A 19,026-nucleotide genomic window follows, 5' to 3' on the forward strand; every position below is an offset into this window, starting at 1 on the left:
TTTACAAATAATTTAAACTTAAATTTCTTAAGTTTAAATTATTAAAAAAAAAAAAAAAAAAAAATCTGAAATAATAAGTGGTTGCAAAAGATTTATAAGAAAATTTTTATTTTGTAAAAAAACACTTTTTTTTATAAACAATATAAAATCAAAAATTCACTAAAAAATTTTATACAAAAAAATTTCTAAAGTTTTAAACACGTTTTAAGTTTAATAATAATTGAAAAAAAGAGTTCCTACTTATTTTATTGTCAGGCAATATTGATAAAACTTTTTTGGATAAAATTTTTCGATATTTTCATCATCAATAAATTGCAATACTTTCGAATTTTAGAATTTCTTACCACATTTGGTTTTATATCAAATTTAAATTTGAAAATTTCGAACATTTACGACTACTATCGCCTATTAATGGCATAATGATGTCATCACGATATGACGTAACCAACATCACCAATCCGTGTGATGGAATCATAATCAAGCGCGAATTTACCATACAGGAAGATAAGACACGTGCTTAGGGCGGCAAATTTTGGCGAAAGCTCTGAAAACTTGCTTTTTCGTAGGAATTGATCTTTATTCGATCATTTTCCCTACTGCGGCGAGTGAATGCTTTCAGATTGTGATGAGACATTATCAATAACTTTGCTTTCTGAAAATCAACTACCTAGGGGTGTGAAATTTCTAAATCCAGGCCTGATGGTGGTGCTATAATAAACGAAAACAGCCGAGTGTTTTTTTATTTAGACTAACAACATTAAAATGACATTTCTATTAAAATATAATTTGATTTGCAGGTTAGTAAAATTAATCAATCATTGAGTAAAGGTAGAAACAATACAATTTGTGCGATCATATAAAAATTTATATCTATCGTCTTTAAAGAAAAAAGGAAAAATTCACGTGCACCTGCGTTACTTTTTTGAAGGAACTAAAAATTGTAAGTAAAATTTCAAAGAGGCCTGAATACGTCTATTTTAATGTAAATCAAACTGTGTTAATTTTTCTAATAATTTACATTCAAATTGATTTAAATTCAATATATTGATGATGAAAAAATATACATATTCAAAAAATGAGACGTATTATTGAATTTTGTTCGATAATTTTTCAAACAATTATAAAAAAATTAATAAATATTGCAAAATTTTTGTAGTTCTTGTCTCGTTTTCATGAAATGCAACTAAAATATTTTTATTCATTTAGCAAGAAGTCTTTCAATTATTTTGGGATCCAATAATGTAATATGTTGTTAATCTATTAACTATTCTAATTATGCAATCATACATACATCAATTTTTCACATACACCGATTTTTTATTACATATTTTATAAGATTTTTATAATTTTAGTCTTATTGTAATTTTCATTTTTATTTACTTACATAGGGCATTTTCAAATATACATGTAATTAATTTAAGTCATTATTTATTTTCTTTTTTTCTAACCCACCTCAAATTTTGTTTAATGTTACATCTTGTCCTTTTTACCAACGCAAGGTGAAACAAAAAAAAAACGGTTATTAAATCGATTTAAGACTTTTATTTTGATAAATATTTAATAACTCTGAAAAAATTATCAAAATTATTGATAATCTATTTTGCCCCTTTGGAGAAATTTTCATAATTTTGTATTTCCATATTGATCAAAATATTCGATTTAGAAATGGTTTATCTTGATGGCATTTCAATCTGATTTCAGAATAGAGCATTTACATAATTTAAAGTCCGTCGACGTCGAAGCACTGCCCCTGTTCTTAAATAGCTCCAAATGGTTCATGGAGTAGTGACCGGGGATGGGCTAACCCTTTTTCGGTATCACAACGGATCCTATGGATTCTAACCTACATAATTTAAATACATAAAAACAACCTATAATTATATAATTATTTTCGTGTTTTATTAATCATCGGTAAGCATGTAACGTTTGCTCTCATGCTATATCAGAGCTTGATCTGACGTTACCCGGTCTGATCAAGAAATTATGACTAGTAGATTTAAGCGATGTCCCTACGACATGAAGTATATAAAAAAAATTGTATATATATATTAAATGTTCCAGCAAAAATTCACTTCTTTGATGTTCTGATTTTTAATGGGTATAACTACTTGAAATTTCGATTCGTAGCGCTTAGTGTGTCTTTTATAATCAATTCTAAATGTAAAGACGAATAAAAGAAGCTTGTTTTGAAATGCTATTAAGATAATTTCGTAAATATTTAATTCAGTATTTTTTAAAGAATTTTATTTATTTTTCACGACTTTTCATATTGTTTTCAACTTCTTAAAATTATTTAAAAAAATAATAATTGCAAAAAAGTTACCTCGTCCATTAATAATTATATGTATAGGCATAAAAAAAAACACCGGAATTTCCCACGACCTTTGTCCATTCACCATATTTAATCGACAACGGATACGTATTTGAATAATTTTCTCGCCCACACCTGGAGTCAATTAATTTACGGCTTAAATGTGTGTAATGATTTTATTTAAACGTCAGTATTAAAATGGCATTAATTATTTTCTCAAAGTATTAATATTTTCATCACAACATATTTTCAAGAATTTGTTTTTTGTAAATATCTGAGACTTCTTGACAAATGAAATAAGATATTATTTTTAAGAATTTTTTTTTACAAAACAAAAATAGTATTTTCTTTTTTTTTTAAGTATGAATGAAATTTGTGAGTGTATTATTAAAAAAAAAAATGTGAGTTTAAAAATCAAAAATCATCATCAAAACATCACATACACATATGTACACAAACACAGAAAAACACACACATACACACATACACAAAATATTAAAACAAAAAAAACAACAAATGAACGAATTATCGAATGTATATGCAATATCAAGTGTGTACAACAAGATGGCTTAATTAAGCCAAGAATCGTTAATATTGATTATGTAAATATGCTTATTATTTTGTACTCATTTTATTGGGTATTCATTTTCATTGATAAATTACTAAACCAATGGAAATATCGTTAAAGTAAAAATTAGTCAAAGAAAAAATAAAAAGAGATTTATGATAGTAAATATTTCATAATTGTATTTCAAAATTGTACGTCTCTCTTTCAAATGAATTAACACCCTTAAAAATCATGATAATGGATTTTATTTGAAAGGTCAAGAGAGTCTAGACCTTTTTTTCTTAAGCGGTTTTTTTTTAGTTCGTGAGTTTTATTTTACGCCATTAGCCAGCACGATTAGCTTTAAAATGAGGGTTAAATGATGGAATTTGATCAAGGAATAAGGAAGAATCGCTTACCTGGGAAAAAACAGGCTATAGAAATAATATATAAGATTACCTTGGAGACTAATTCACAGATGTTTTTCAATAAAGTGATTATAGCGCTCTCGACGTTTCACAATCTTGTTGAAACCAGAGCTCTTCCACGCCAATTTCATTAAATTGTGGACAAATCAATTATCATTGAGTTAAATCCCTCCTCAGTCTTCATTCACTATAACTTTGTTTTCGGTATCATTTTTAAGAAAAATAGTACAATGCTTGGTATTCACAGAAAAAGGATTTCCATGTTTATTGTTTTCCTATTTTGTTGATTATTCGGAGAAGTCTTTATAGAAAGATATTCGCAAGTAAGGGATAAGACACCAAGTTACTGAATGAGAAATGGTTATCCGTGGACCCAGGTGGATAAACATTTAGCATAGAATAATTTCTTCACGAAAATATAACGCTTATACATGATGATTGTATAAATAATAGCTTTGTTTTTGCTCTGGCTGGTGCGTCCTTTTCCGGGAGGATCAATTGTTTCTTTTAAAGATTGTCATGATGAATAATTTGGGAATTGATAAAAGATGCTCTTTCAGATCCAGATTTATTATTTTTTTTAAAAGATGTATTATGATAAGTATATTTACATAATGAATATCTTATTTAATTTTTTGTATAGTAAATAATTTTACAATGCATATTACATAAAATATGTCCATTAAGAAATAATGTCATTAATTAATATTATTATTATTATTAAAATTGTGATGTATTTTACAATGAATGAAAATTGCAAGCATTTGTTTTATTGCACATTTATTTGTAATAAGAGAGTGGGGTGCAAATCTATTTTTTTTTTTTTAAAGTTTTTAAGTATTATTATTTTTTTTTTTTTAAAGAATACTATTTTGTTCAGAGGCATTATATTTTCGACAATGTATCCTTTATTTTTTATTTATTTTATAATAATTTGACTTTATCGATTTTATTCATTTTTACTTTAATGAAAAAATAATTCGATGTTATTTATATCGTCCTCAGTATAATTACAGACTTATAAGTCTATAGATACTGATAATAAATCAGTAATTTTATATGTTTTACTGAATGATTCAATTGTTTTACCATTATCAATCAGTAAACAATGGTACATTTATTTTAATCAATCATTGCTGATTAAATAAATAATTTATTAATAGTTTTAAATTTGTAATTTCAAATTTCTGTATTAACAGTTTTTAATCGATCAGAAATATATTTAAACCTGATTAGCGCAAGGATTACTCCTATTTGATTTAATTTCTCATTAAAAGAAGCAAATGTAATTATTAACAAATATTCCCAGAATTCAATGTAAAAGTAACAAATCTGCTCTGACAAAAAAATCGGAAATTATCAAATTGTCGTTCAATCATTTATATTTATTTTGATGTTCTATTTAACGCAATACATTTACACCATCATTTTTCTCCTTCTAAATTACTTTGATAATAAATATTAGATTCGAAATCAAAAATTCAGATGGCCAAATTCATCTGTTTTAGACTACTACTCCTTTTTCGTTGAACTCCTGTCCTTGATTTTAAAATAATTTTTTCGATTCTTCTTGAATGCTTTATACTTCGTATTTTTTATCAAAATAATTCACGATAAACCTTTTCTAATATTTTTAGCAAATTGGCATACGGCAGTCGGTATGATAATTTTGTTAAACACATAAAATACATAAAATTTGAAGATCCACAATCTTTGTTCAATCATTTCATTCCACACTATTTTTGTGTACTAATAGACCTATCTTCTCCCGATAGAAATACGACCAACTAATGAGGGCCATTGTTTAATGAAAATAGCGTACGAAAAAGAGCAAATACCTAAAAATTTTCCATTTGAAAGCGATTGTAAATAAATATATGATAGATCTTCTCAAATAAATTCACTAAAGATTTCAAGTATGAGACGAGACGAAGATATGATGCCATTAAAAACTACTTTGTTAAATTCTAAGCAAATGGCTCATTTAATCAGTTGGTCTGTACAAAACGTTTTACAGATCACGATGATTTTAGGCAAAATAATAAAAGAAAGAGCTAGTAATCAAAATATAAAATAAATAAATTTATTAAGATCTGGTTGTGTTTTTACCCACTCCTGAGGCTAAATCAGTGTTTTATGGACTGTATTATTTTTTCTTAAATTTCCAAATCATTCTAATAATAACGATCACGATAACGAATCAGAATTATTTTTTCTATGAATATGTTACCGCAGATGAAAATATGGTTGTGATAATATTATTGTGCTATCGATGGATACTTTTTAAATTAAAATCATCACCTAGATATTTGACCATCGTTCAAAGTATCGAACGTATTTTAAGATTTTAATTTGTTACCAATATGTTAAAAAATATTTGATTGAAATAGCACTCCCAAAATTAACAACTAAATGTAAAAAGAATATTATCGATACAAGAAACATAATTTTTCTTTAGAATAAGACCCATCAACTTCCAAATAAAATTTGGGAATTGATAGTGAATTTAAAAAAAAAACTGCATTAATTAATTAGAAAAATGTAATATTGTATATAATAAAAATAACATGTATATGTAAGTACAAAAAAAAAAAAATTTATAAAAATTAAATAAAATAAATTTACGTTCATAATTTTATTTCTTAGAAATTAATCAATCAATTGATTGAGAAATATTGATTCATTGTCAAATATTTTGTCTCGTATTAATTAATTTCCAAATGTTTTTTAATGTAAAAAAAAAAGTAATTATTCTTATTGATGTGTGTGTATGTTATTTTTAATTTAATTATTTTCTTTTAGTTCTTTGTTTTTGCGTCCAGGCTGTTTGATTTTAATATGTCTTTTTTTTCATTATTGTAATAAAAATGATGTATGGGGATTACGGGTTGTTCGTTAATCCCACTACTTGCAACGTCACAATACAACATTCACAGAATATATATATATATACATTTCAGTTTTTATTCAATTTTAATAATTTATTTTACCTAAAATTTCCTTTAATGATTAGGTAATCAGAAATTATATTGGTAGGTTTTCGAATTTCTAGATTGAAATCATCTTTTTATCAAAATTCTAGTAGGTAAGTTCTAGAAGTATGTACATCTGAATTGGAAACAAAAAACAGTTCTAATAGTCTGTAGTATTTAGATCAAAAGTATTCACAAGCTCAAAGTTCTAAAAAATCGGGATTTTGAGATATGAAGGATCAAAGTCAACAGAAACAATCAAATATGTCTTGAGAGTTTATACACGGCGTAATATTTGTTTGAGAAGAAGAATCACTGAATAACTTCCAACAAGATTCCATACAAAAAGACACGTGAAAATAAATATTACCATCCGCCAATTTTATGGATATACTCTTCTTGTGTATAACATGAAGGGATGAAATTTTCCATTCTACTATATGAGGTATTTTCGATATAAAAATAGAATAAAAGTCTTCTAGATTATTTTTTCCTCAGACGAATAGGTTTGATTCATTCCCCATACCTCAAATATCGAATTTTTAGAATCTGGTGCCTATGTATTTTTTTTTTTTGTGGAAAAGATAATTGCAATATTTTTCATCTTTGATCAAATATTCAAAAAATTTTAATTCGTAAGTTGCTGAAAACGAAATCATGTTAATATGTACAAAGGTTTTGTGTCAAATTTTGACTCACTGATTTATTATACATGTGTAATCCGACATAACAAGAACGATAATTACTATACAGATTTACTAATCATGAACTGTTCGTGGCTGAAATTAGAAAATGATTGAAATCTTATCACTTTGATATGTAATTTGTGGGATTATAAGGTATTCTTTTTCAAAAAGTTCCGGACTACAGGGGTTTGGGGGCAGTACTCTATAGTCCGACAAATTCGATAATTCGACACCACCTTGCGTCGGATTATCGCTGGTCCACTGTATATAATGGGTAATTTAACTACATGAAGTGGCTAAAATATAAATAGAAGTATTTTTTTGTAGTAGAAAAAAGGTGAGTAAAAGGTATGTATATTACATTATTGATAAATAATTTATGTCAAAGGTGGAGTAGTGGCTAGCTCAGTCGCCTCCGCCTACAAAGTACCTCGGTTCGTACCTTGCATGGTCCCGATTAATTTTTAATTAAATAAGTTATTATGCCGAGATAATGTCATTTTTTTAGATAATTGTTATGAGAACCAAAAGCGACAAGTAAGTAAGAGAGCGTGGTATATTTTATGTTATTTTCACCACCCACTCAATTCCCACCCCCTGACAGAAGAGTGATTTATGACATAAGTAGGAAACTGGGACTACAATAATTATTTTTTTTTATGAAATAACATGTTCTCCTATTACAAAATTTCATTTAACAGTCAGTAATAAATTTTAGCATGCACATACAACAAAAAAGCAAGCAAAATAAGTATTTTTTTAAATATTTTGTAATAGGCGAATATGTTATAAAAAAGAGGGATAAAATATAAACCATATTATCCTGTTACAAAATTTCAAATTTTAGCCCTAACAAGCTACAATTTTATAATTACAAAATTTAATTTTTTGTAATAGGAGAATATGAGTGACATTAACTATATGACATGTTCTCCTATTAAGAGTTTCAAATTTTAGCACAACTAAGCCAAAATGGCTCCTGCATTCAATCAAATTGAAATTTTTTTATCAAAAAAGTTCGAAAAAATCTTCAATTTTTTCAACATTTGTACTAGGAGAACATAAGTGGGAATTAGTAGTTCCTGATAAGGAGAAAGGTGAGTAAGTGTTTTCACCCCGAAAGTCTAAAATTTTATTTTGGCAGAAAGTTATTGGTCTGCCCACTAGAGGTCACACTCACCAAACACGGGTGTGCAGACCACTAACTTTTTGTTTTACGAGGTGACAACAATTACCTTGCTATCAGGTACTACTTATTCCGTCCGTCCTTGATGTTCTCCTAGTAGAAATGTGAAAAAAATTGAAGTTTTTGAACGAAAAAAAACTAATTTTTTCATCATTTGTACTAGGCAAACATGCTGTTCTGGAAATTTGAAAAAAAATGAAAATAAAAATCAGATTTTGCTTAAAAGATTTAATGAACTTTTTTTTTTTAATATATGTCCTCCCCTAGTTTCGAACCAAGGGACTATTTATTCGAAGTCAGATACGCTAACCATTATACCATTAGGGCTCTGTTATTCGTATTAATAAATAATTATATTCATATTTTCGACTTTCTTAAATTATAACAAAAAGTAAAACTCATTTTGGGAAAATTTTGAGTAGTATTATTACAAAAAAAAATGGCAAACGAAGTTTGAAATACTTACCTTTCGTGAAGTTCGAAATACTTACCTATTTTTAACTGAAATAATATTGTATAGCTACAGAGAGATGGGGAAAATAAAAGAAAAACAGGGTTTGAGTTTTCAACTTTATTTAAATGAAATCAAAATACATAAAAACTATTTACGAATTACTTGCACATAATTCCATATAATTAAATTCATCTTAAAAAAATTTTTTTGCATCAACTTTTTTTTTACAAACCAAATACCACACAAAAATAAAATGAAAATCCAAAAAGAATTTGTTGATTACGTATTTACAATCCAACTTCTTTATCTCACATATATTTTATAAGAATTTGTTTGTACCTTTACTAAAAAAAAATTAATTAGTTAATTAATAATTTTGTTCTGAAAGGAAAAATGGGATAGAAAAAAATATAACAAAATTTAAAATATATAACGATATTTATTTATTTATATTAATTTGAAAACGTTATCTCGAAAATTGATTTTTTACTATATAAAATAACCATTATTATTATTCATTCAAATTACGACATCCTACGGACCCAAGCCCCAATTGACCTATGATGCTCATTTACGAACTTGACCTCACTTTTTACGTCCTGAGTACGCTGTAAAAATTTCAGCTCGACATCTTATTTCGTTTTTGAGTTATCGTGTCCACAGACGGACGGACAACCGGAAATGGACTGATTAGGTGATTTTATGAACACCTATGACAAAATTTTTATCCTAACATCATTATTTTTAACCGTTACAAACTTGGGACTAAACTTAATATACTATGTATATTTCATATATACATGGTATAAAAAGAGTGAAAAATTTAAATAAAAGGAAAAATTCATTTTTTTAAAAGTAAAAATTTTATCCACACTAGGATACGAACCAGCGTACCTAAGTTTCATAGACAAGTGTTATATCCACACAGCTACCTAGATTATGTACATATAATCATAGGTATAGTTATCTTAATATGTATTTACCTTTACTAAATAATTAATTAATTAATTAATAATTTTGTCCTGAAAGAAAAAATAGGATAGAAAATATAAAAAATAAAACCAAATTCAAAATATATAACGATTTTTATTTATTTACAACATACAAACAAAAATGTTTTAATTTTTCATGAAAAATCATATTAAATATTTTCATAAAACAATTGCTAATAATAAACGAACACTCAATAATTCCTTAAAATACATTTATTAAGGAAATAAATAGTGGAAATCAATAGCATGGGGGGTAACTTAATGACAAATAATTGTTTAATAAATTAACAACGATCGAAAAAATAATTTTATGATCAAACAATGAAGAACATACGATGGACAATGGATTAAAAAAGATTTGTTATTAATTAACTCGAAAAAAAATTTTGTGGGGGGCCAAATTACGTTAGCTCAATTTTATTCACCATTTTTTCCTGACAGTAAATGATTTTTTTAATAATTACAGTAAGTAGTAACATTTAAAAAATACTCCCATCCGGTAACACGGTAAGCCAGGTTTTTTGCAGCGAGTTCTTGCTCTATTATGTGCAAAAATGGCTGCACATATTTTTAATATTTTGTAACAGGAAAACATGATTTTAAAGAGTGAAATATATTTATGATTTATGCACGGACGTATATATATGGACAAGTAATACCATTATAAAAAATGCATACCGTATGTAAGCTGACATGTTGTGACTAAATTTCATTGGCTGTCTTGAAATCCAATCATATTGTATGATTTTAATGTGGGAAGTTTTAAATATAAATTATTTACATTTGAAATTGTATGTACTATACACTAAAAAGTGAAATAAAGGAAACAAAAAAAATGATACTAAGAAACAAATTTAATTGATCTAACTTTTTATTAATTATAAAATTGGAACATTTTTATTAATTTAAATGGAAAAATAATGAATTTTGGCGAAACACAAAATTAAAAAACTAATTATTTGAAACTAAAATAAAAAATTTTATTGATGATAAAACAATTATTTATTTAAAAAATATTAAAAGCGTCAACAGCTATTTGGTTAGGATATCCGTAAACAAACAAGGTATTAGATAAACTGTACAAACCAGTACAAACTATGAACCAATCAGATAATAATAAATTCATAATACCAACTTAAAATTCTTATGTTACCACCTAATAAAATCCAAACATATCTAAATTTGACCTTGAAAGGTACATCGTGGCGACTTACATACAGTTTGCATTTTTGTATAAAACGCCTACTTATATTACTTGTCCATCTATATATACGTCCGTGGATTTATGATATGATCAAATTCCCACCTCCTGACAGAATAGTGATTTATGACATTGGTATAACTGACGTTATTTATAACAAGAGGGCGGGTTATATAGATAATTTAAACTATAAAAAGAGTGGAAAAATTTTAACATAAGGAAAAATTCATTTAAAAGTAAAAAATGCCAACCACGCTAGGATAAGAACCAGCGTACCTTGGTTTCATAGGCAAGTTCTATACCCACGCTACCACCCGATTTGTTGATTACCATACAATTAACTTAATACTTATCTTTACTAAATAAAGAAAAAATAAGATAGAAAATTTATTTATAATTTATTTATAATAAAAAAAAAAATGTTTTAAATTTTCATCAAAAGTCATATTGTACATTTTCATAAAACAATTTAATAGAGATTCTTCTTTTCTTACTAAAGTTTTTATACAAAATAAGTAAAATTCATTTCTAAATTTTTTTAAATCTCATTTAATACCGAACTAACGTAATTGGACCTCCACAAAAATTTCTTTTCGGGTTAATTAATTATAATCTTTTTTAGTCTATTGTTAGTTGTTTGAGCATTAAAATTATTTGTTCGATCGTTGTTTATTCATTATTTATTAAACAATTATTTGTTATTAAGTATTAATATTGATTTCCATTTTTTTCAATAAATAATAAATAAAACAACGATCTAACAAATAATTTTAATGATCAAACAATGAAGAACAAACGGCGAACAATGGATTAAATAGATTTATAACTAATTAACCGAAAAAATTTTTGTGTGGGGCCAATTTCGCTTAAAATGACGATATTTTCTCCACTCTATCCAGAGACATCTATTGGTTTGGTACATACGTAACTATTCTATTCTCTAGGTTCATATCTTTAATACTACACAGAAATTGAAATTTTTATGCAAAAAAATTGCAACATTTCTTTTTCTTCAAAAAAAGGATTAGATAGAAAACAAATTCTCCAAAATTTAAACTCTTTATTCTAGGTAAAGTAAGTTAAAAAGTTCCTAAAGAAGAAAGAAAATTATACAAATGGATCGAATTAGTATGAAATTTGTTTACTATCATAAAAAATCTCATGTGCTTAGGAAATTTTGATTTGCGTAAAACTCATTTTGGCATAATGATGTGACAAAAGAATTATAAATTTAAACTGAAATATTTCTAAAAATATTGTAAACTGAATAAATATTAATGCTGAAATTGAAAGATGTACCAATAATAAAGAAATTTCTAGAATAAATTTAAATTTAATTGTCCGCTACTAGCGCCAAAGTTATCATATATATTTCGCGCCGTCGCAGTTGTAGTGTTCCTCATTTGTTCATTTCATACAAGAGGTTGCATCACACGCACGTGAATTAAATATTTTCATAATAAAAAGTTAAAAGAAATTAAATTAAAAAAATGTTAAGTGTTGCTCGAACAATTAGCCGAAAGTTAGGCTCCTGCACCCCAACTTTATTAGAGGTTGCCTCAAATCGTCAGTATTCAAAACTTGTACAAAAAAATGTAAGTAACTATCATGGACATTTAACTCAAATTAATTTTTCTCATTCTCTGTAACTAGTAATTATAATATTATATAAATTTTAATTAAAAATATTTTCATTTCTTTTAAATCTTTTCTTATTAGTATAATGTCATTTTAGTCGTTTTATACTTTGACAAATTTTATTCGAGCCGGTAATGGACGAATCGTGAACATAAATTGTATTGAACGCATTTTATTTTCATATTTTCCTTAAAATTAATGAAATAAACATTTATAATTTGCAGAAATTTGCATCAGTTCTACCACAAAATGGTTTGTACAATCAAATTCGTTACAAGTAAGTTCTTTTATTTTTTACTAAAATTACGCCATAATTTGAACTATTACATAATTTTTTTTTTTATATAAAAAAGTAAAAATTTTAAATCGATTAAAAATTTAATATTTTGATCTAATAAATAAGAGGTTTATGTATTTGAAACCTGATCTAGTTTTTTAATCAGGCTAATGATAAAAGAATGTGCATTACTGACCTTTGAAATTTTACTCCTAGAATGGATTTAAGTAAAAACTTGTTTAGGTGATCTTAAAAAATACTTCAAAATATTTTTTTTGCGATTAAAAAAATTAATACCAACGTAGATTTCCATTTATAACCTATCCCTAGTCAACAAAAAAATGTAAATCGATAACTTTATATATACTCGATATTAAAGGTTCGATATTCTCGAACCTTTACTAATTAAAACTTAAAAAGTTAGTTTTTAATATTCATTTATGAGATATAATTTCCATTTTTTAAAACATTTAGCAAGCTTTGAGCTCTTGATAAATCTAAATGTTCGCACATGTTGTATTCGCACCGTGCCTGAGTTTTATTGGAGGCGTTTCCATGGCGTTTTCACTGGAAGCGCTAGCATCGATTTTATTGTCCCTACCATGACTACGCACACAACGAATACTTTACAAGTGAGTGTGACTAAAATTTCCGTGGCAAATCAATTTCATTGCCAAAATTATACTTGCACAACGTACTTTAAGGATGTTTTTTAAGTTGAGAGGTTGTGTTGTGGGTGTTTTAATGGGTATTCCTTATTTTATTCTTTATTTGAGCAAAAAATTATTATTTATTTTCATATACGCACAATATACCGCATCTCCAAATCGCAACACGACTGAAATAGTAATCAAATTGACAGATTGCATCAGAATATAGATATTTTCAAACTTAAGAACTACTAATTGACATAATAAATTAATCATGAGTGTCAGAATTCATTATATTTCTAATAAGTAATTTATAAGAATTATTAAATACCAACCAACTCCATTTGGCCGATCCTTTAAAGATGGTGATTCTTCTAGACCGGCCTATAATCTAGACGAACTTAGTCAAAGCGGATGATGCTTAATTTTTAGAAACATTAAAATATATATGTGCGAATCATGTGACAATCATGGTACCATTAGTTTAGGTTTTTTAAACAGATTTCATTCGTGCCACTTTTTGGGACTTAAATTAATATATTTCTCTTAGCTTATAACATTTTTTTGTTTCCCATTTTTTTTATTATTATGATACAAATGTGAATATCGAAACTCAATTCCATTTACTTGTTATTAGATCAGAAACCGTTCGGGGTGCAGTCATTGGTATCGATTTGGGTACCACAAACTCTTGTGTGGCTGTTATGGAAGGTAAACAGGCAAAAGTAATTGAAAATTCGGAAGGATCTAGAACAACACCATCTCATGTTGCTATCACTAAAGATAAAGAAAGATTAGTTGGTATGCCAGCAAAACGACAAGCGGTTACCAATTCAGCAAACACATTTTACGCAACGAAACGATTAATTGGACGTCGATTTGAAGATCCAGAAGTTAAAAAAGATATGTAAGTTTATTTTTTTAACAAAATTTATCCCAAAAACTCGACTAAAATAGTATACAATACAAAAGGTATATGTAGAGTTAAACATGGTGGCTACATTACTGGAAAACCTGGAAATGTCAGAGAATTTAAATTCTACTAGAAACGTCAGGAAATTTTTTTAGCATTTTCGAATCATTCAACTGGAAAACTTGGAAAAGTCAGGAAATTTTTTAATCTTACTTTGCCACGTGCAATGACAATATGACCAAGTGGACACTATACTAAAAGTGAAGATTTAGCTTCGTATATTCACTGGATCATACTGGTCTAATGACTATACGAAGTTTTAAATCTTCACTTTAACCTTCTATATTTTTAATTTAGTAATTTTTTCGTGTTAACAAAAATTACCTCATTTAAATGATGTACTTTTATTTTTCGTCGCTTAATAATATTGAAGAAAAAATTATTCTGAAATTGTTTTAGTTAAATTTCTTCCATTCTGATCTATATTAACCAGAATTTAAAATACATTTCAAAATTTTTTAGGAACAATGTTTCATACAAAATAGTCAAAGCTAAGAATGGCGATGCTTGGGTACAATCAAGTGATGGTACAATGTATTCTCCAAGTCAAATAGGTGCTTTTATTTTGATTAAAATGAAAGAAACAGCTGAAGCATATTTAGGTACTCCAGTTAAAAATGCTGTTGTTACTGTACCAGCTTATTTCAACGATTCACAACGACAGGCCACGAAAGATGCTGGTCAAATATCTGGCCTGAATGTTTTACGTGTTATTAATGAACCAACAGCAGCTGCTCTTGCCTACGGAATGGACAAAACTGAAGATAAAATGTAAGTAATTTTGTATTTTTTTCAGGAAAATTTTACTCAGTTAGTGATTACCAACCGAGAGCAAAAAGACTTTCCCTCGTGAGTTAAACTAGTGTCGCTCATGCGAAGATTAAATTTGAGAAAGGATGCCTATAAAAATGATGAGAATGCGATGAGAGACTGAGAGTAATCACTGACTCTCAGGCGCTTAAAATGTAAAGGCATTATCGTAGTTGCTTTTATTTATATCAAACGATTTCTATAGTAATTAGGGGAAATCTTGGAAAGTCAGTTTCTTTAGCCTCTACATTCTATAAATTATTTAAGCATTATGATAACTATCGAAGCTAGGAGATAAAACTATTCTGATCGTGAGATTTTGCATTGCTTTTCGAGCGAAGTTTTGATTAGTTTTTCGATCCAAATTCTTATTTACATATTCATCCAAGTATAAATAGAAATAGTGAGAAATATAGTAGAATTTTAGGTATAAAGATCTCCATGGCACTAAAACTTTAACCAGAAAACCAGAAATTATTTCAAATTCTATGATGTTTTTTATTTTTCGTCGCTTAATTATTAATGCAGAAAAAATTTTCTGAACTGTTAGATTTTTTCAAAACGGTTTTTTCTAATGTGACTTAAAACTCAATGAATTTTTTCTATTAATCTAGAATTGCTGTATACGATCTTGGTGGTGGTACCTTCGATATATCTATTCTAGAAATTCAAAAAGGAGTCTTTGAAGTAAAATCAACAAACGGTGATACATTCCTTGGTGGTGAAGATTTTGATAATGCCTTAGTTAATTTCTTAGTACAACAATTTAAACGTGACCAAGGTATTGACATCACAAAGGATCCAATGGCAATGCAACGGTTAAAAGAAGCTGCTGAAAAAGCCAAAATTGAATTATCATCTTCCCTGCAAACTGACATCAATTTACCATATTTAACAATGGATCAATCTGGACCAAAACATATGGATTTCAAATTAACACGATCGAAATTTGAAAGTCTTGTTGGTGATTTAATTAAGAAAACTATTGCACCATGCCAGAAAGCTTTACAAGATGCCGATTGTTCCAAATCAGATATTGGAGAAATTTTATTGGTGGGTGGTATGACTCGAATGCCTAAAGTACAACAAACTGTACAAGATATTTTTGGAAAACAACCAAGTCGTGCTGTCAACCCTGATGAAGCTGTAGCTGTTGGTGCAGCTGTACAAGGTGGTGTTTTAGCTGGAGATGTAACTGATGTTTTACTTTTGGATGTTACACCATTGTCTCTTGGTATCGAAACTCTTGGAGGTGTATTCACACGTTTAATTTCTAGAAATACAACAATTCCAACAAAGAAAAGTCAAGTATTTTCAACAGCCGCTGACGGTCAAACACAAGTAGAAATCAAAGTCCATCAAGGAGAACGTGAAATGGCTTCTGACAATAAAATGTTAGGTTCATTTACATTAGTTGGAATTCCACCAGCACCACGAGGTGTTCCCCAAATCGAAGTTACTTTCGATATTGATGCTAATGGTATTGTACATGTATCAGCTAAGGATAAGGGAACTGGAAAAGAACAACAAAGTAAGTGTTGACATATTATTAAGAATTTATAATTTGGAAAGATTGCACTTGGAATTTTTAAAAATTAAATTTTTTCATACATGTTTGCATATTCTCAGTAGATAGTATCAAATTTTAAAAACTTCGTATTTTTAAATTTATTTATAATTGCTAATACAAATTATTGAATTTTTTTCAGTTGTAATTCAGTCATCTGGCGGTTTAAGCAAAGACGAAATCGAAAATATGGTTAAAAATGCTGAACAGTATGCTAAAGAAGATAAAGTTAAAAAAGAACGTGTTGAGGCAATCAATCAAGCTGAAGGCATTGTACATGATACTGAATCCAAAATGGAAGAATTCAAGAGTCAGTTACCTGGTGAAGAATGTGATAAACTAAAAGAAGAAATACAAAAATTACGAGACTTATTAGCTAATAAAGATTCCGCTGATCCAGAAGAAATTCGTAAAGTTACTAGCTCATTACAACAATCTTCATTGAAATTATTCGAAATGGCTTACAAAAAGGTAAGCTATTATTTTTTATTGAATACTTAATGAATTTTTTTTCGAGTATTACAGTATTGGTTTTGAGAGATAAAACTTATTACAGAAATATTACATATATTCGGGAAGACATAAGAACTATGCCTAAATTTATTTATTGAGTAATTCCAAAAGACACTTTATGGCCAAATTAGCTTCCGTGAAAATTTTGCTCCACTTTTAACCAAAGTGTACACGCAAATTTTATAATTTTAATATGCACTTAAGCTTTTTGTTCACCGACGAAATGAAATACAGGAAAGTTGCGTTGACCACCCTGCATCTATTAACTGAAGCAACTCCTCTGTGATTTGTGATTAACTTGATATGTAAATCGTGCACGCAACTGATATAAGTGACTTCGAATTTAGTCAGAATCGAATTTAAGGGTTTCGTTGCAATTGGATCAGTAGACAAGATTGAATGCAATAACATGTGTCCGATTTTGAAGCGACTTTTTCTTAATTCTTTTACCTGAAAAATTAAAAAACGAAAATATTTCCTGAAGAGATAGAAGATGTTGAGACATTAGGAAAGTTTTTGGAAAACTTATAACAGAGATCCCAGAGCTCTACCCAGTCTATGTACCGTATTTACCATTCTACCAAATGATGCTTTTATTTTTCGTCGCTTATAATTTTTATGCAGACAAAATTTTACTGATCTTATTATATTTTAGTAATAAATATTTAGAAAAAATTGGAGATTTTTTAATAAATATATTTATTTCTTTGCAGATGGCAGCAGATCGTGAAAGTGCAAGTGGAACAAACCAAGATAGTAAGGACCAACAACAACAAAGCGAGGATGTAAAAGATAAAAAAGAAGAAAAGAACTAAATTTAGTTATTAAAAAAAATTTAAATGTCTGATAATAAATTAATTGTTGATTTTCATCGAGGTTGTGAGGAATGTGTTGTTGATAAATTCATAAACAAAAAAATTTCTTAACAAAATAATTCGCACAGTAAATAAAGCGCGATAAATTTTCTTTAAATAAATTAGGGGCAATTCACATCATAATGTGCGTGTAACAAAACAATAAATAAACTTTTAATAATATTAACGGCGGAGAGTGTATTCTAAGTCAATTTTCGGACATTTTTTATTACATTGTCAAAAAAAAGAACTCTCATATTATTAAAAGTTGATGTTGAGTTTTCCATGTTTAAAATTTTAATTGTGTCAGGCAGTTTTTTTTGCATTTATGTTGAATTTTAAGCATGGACTATGTACGAATCATTGAAAGACCATATTATTTAAAATAGTAATTTTTAATAGATATAATAAATAAAAATAATGGTATGACTGAAATATGTTTGAACGCGAGAATTTCTTTTGGTTTGAATGTGATATCTTGATATAAAATATGTTTGTATTATATTTTGTTCTCTGAATTTAATTATTATATTTTGATCTTTTAGTATAAGCACAAAACTGCAGAATGATTATTATACCCACAGCTGATTTGTACTATTTGTTGCTTAATTTTTAGTATACTTAAAAAATAATCCTGTACAAAAAATAAATCTGTTGTATTTTTAAAAAATTATTAAAAAAACATCTTTCCGTATAATATGTATTTTTATTTTACCTTTGTTTTGTTTTACTTTTGGGGCAATAAAATGATATAGCTTCGCTTAAAAATTTTTTTTTTTTAATTGAATTGCTGTCGATTAAACTTCTAGGTAAATCAGGCCAGTGCTCACGAACAATCCAAGAAAGGATGGGGGTGATTCAAACTTTGGTTCATCATGTTAGGCCATAAAGTCAATAAAAACAAGTAACTTTTTTCGAGTAAGAGAAAATTTTATGTCAAAATGTGATTCAGTCACTATTTTTCTAT

The 19,026-nt window shown here is 27.5% G+C and overlaps 1 protein-coding gene across 1 annotated transcript; it reads left to right on the forward strand.

The window, feature by feature from the left end:
* The first annotated feature begins 12,166 nt into the window (after positions 1–12,166).
* LOC123297832 (heat shock 70 kDa protein cognate 5) lies at positions 12,167–18,055 on the forward strand. Its single transcript, XM_044879634.1, has 7 exons — positions 12,167–12,372; positions 12,640–12,692; positions 13,980–14,249; positions 14,778–15,086; positions 15,740–16,656; positions 16,835–17,163; positions 17,919–18,055. Exons 1-7 carry the CDS (start codon positions 12,268–12,270, stop codon positions 18,018–18,020), a joined length of 2,085 nt encoding a protein of 694 aa, XP_044735569.1. The 5' UTR covers positions 12,167–12,267; the 3' UTR covers positions 18,021–18,055.
* The last annotated feature ends 971 nt before the right edge of the window (positions 18,056–19,026 follow it).

Source organism: Chrysoperla carnea, chromosome 4, assembly GCF_905475395.1.
Source record: "Chrysoperla carnea chromosome 4, inChrCarn1.1, whole genome shotgun sequence".
Taxonomy (NCBI): Eukaryota; Metazoa; Arthropoda; class Insecta; order Neuroptera; family Chrysopidae; genus Chrysoperla; species Chrysoperla carnea.

Bases quoted from the DNA above. Each gene is read 5' to 3' on its own strand.
- LOC123297832 (XM_044879634.1), top strand. From the start codon at position 12,268: ATGTTAAGTGTTGCTCGAACAATTAGCCGAAAGTTAGGCTCCTGCACC. The intron at 12,373-12,639 runs GTAAGTAACTAT...TATAATTTGCAG, and splicing joins CAAAACTTGTACAAAAAAAT to AAATTTGCATCAGTTCTACC. The intron at 14,250-14,777 runs GTAAGTTTATTT...AAAATTTTTTAG, and splicing joins CCAGAAGTTAAAAAAGATAT to GAACAATGTTTCATACAAAA.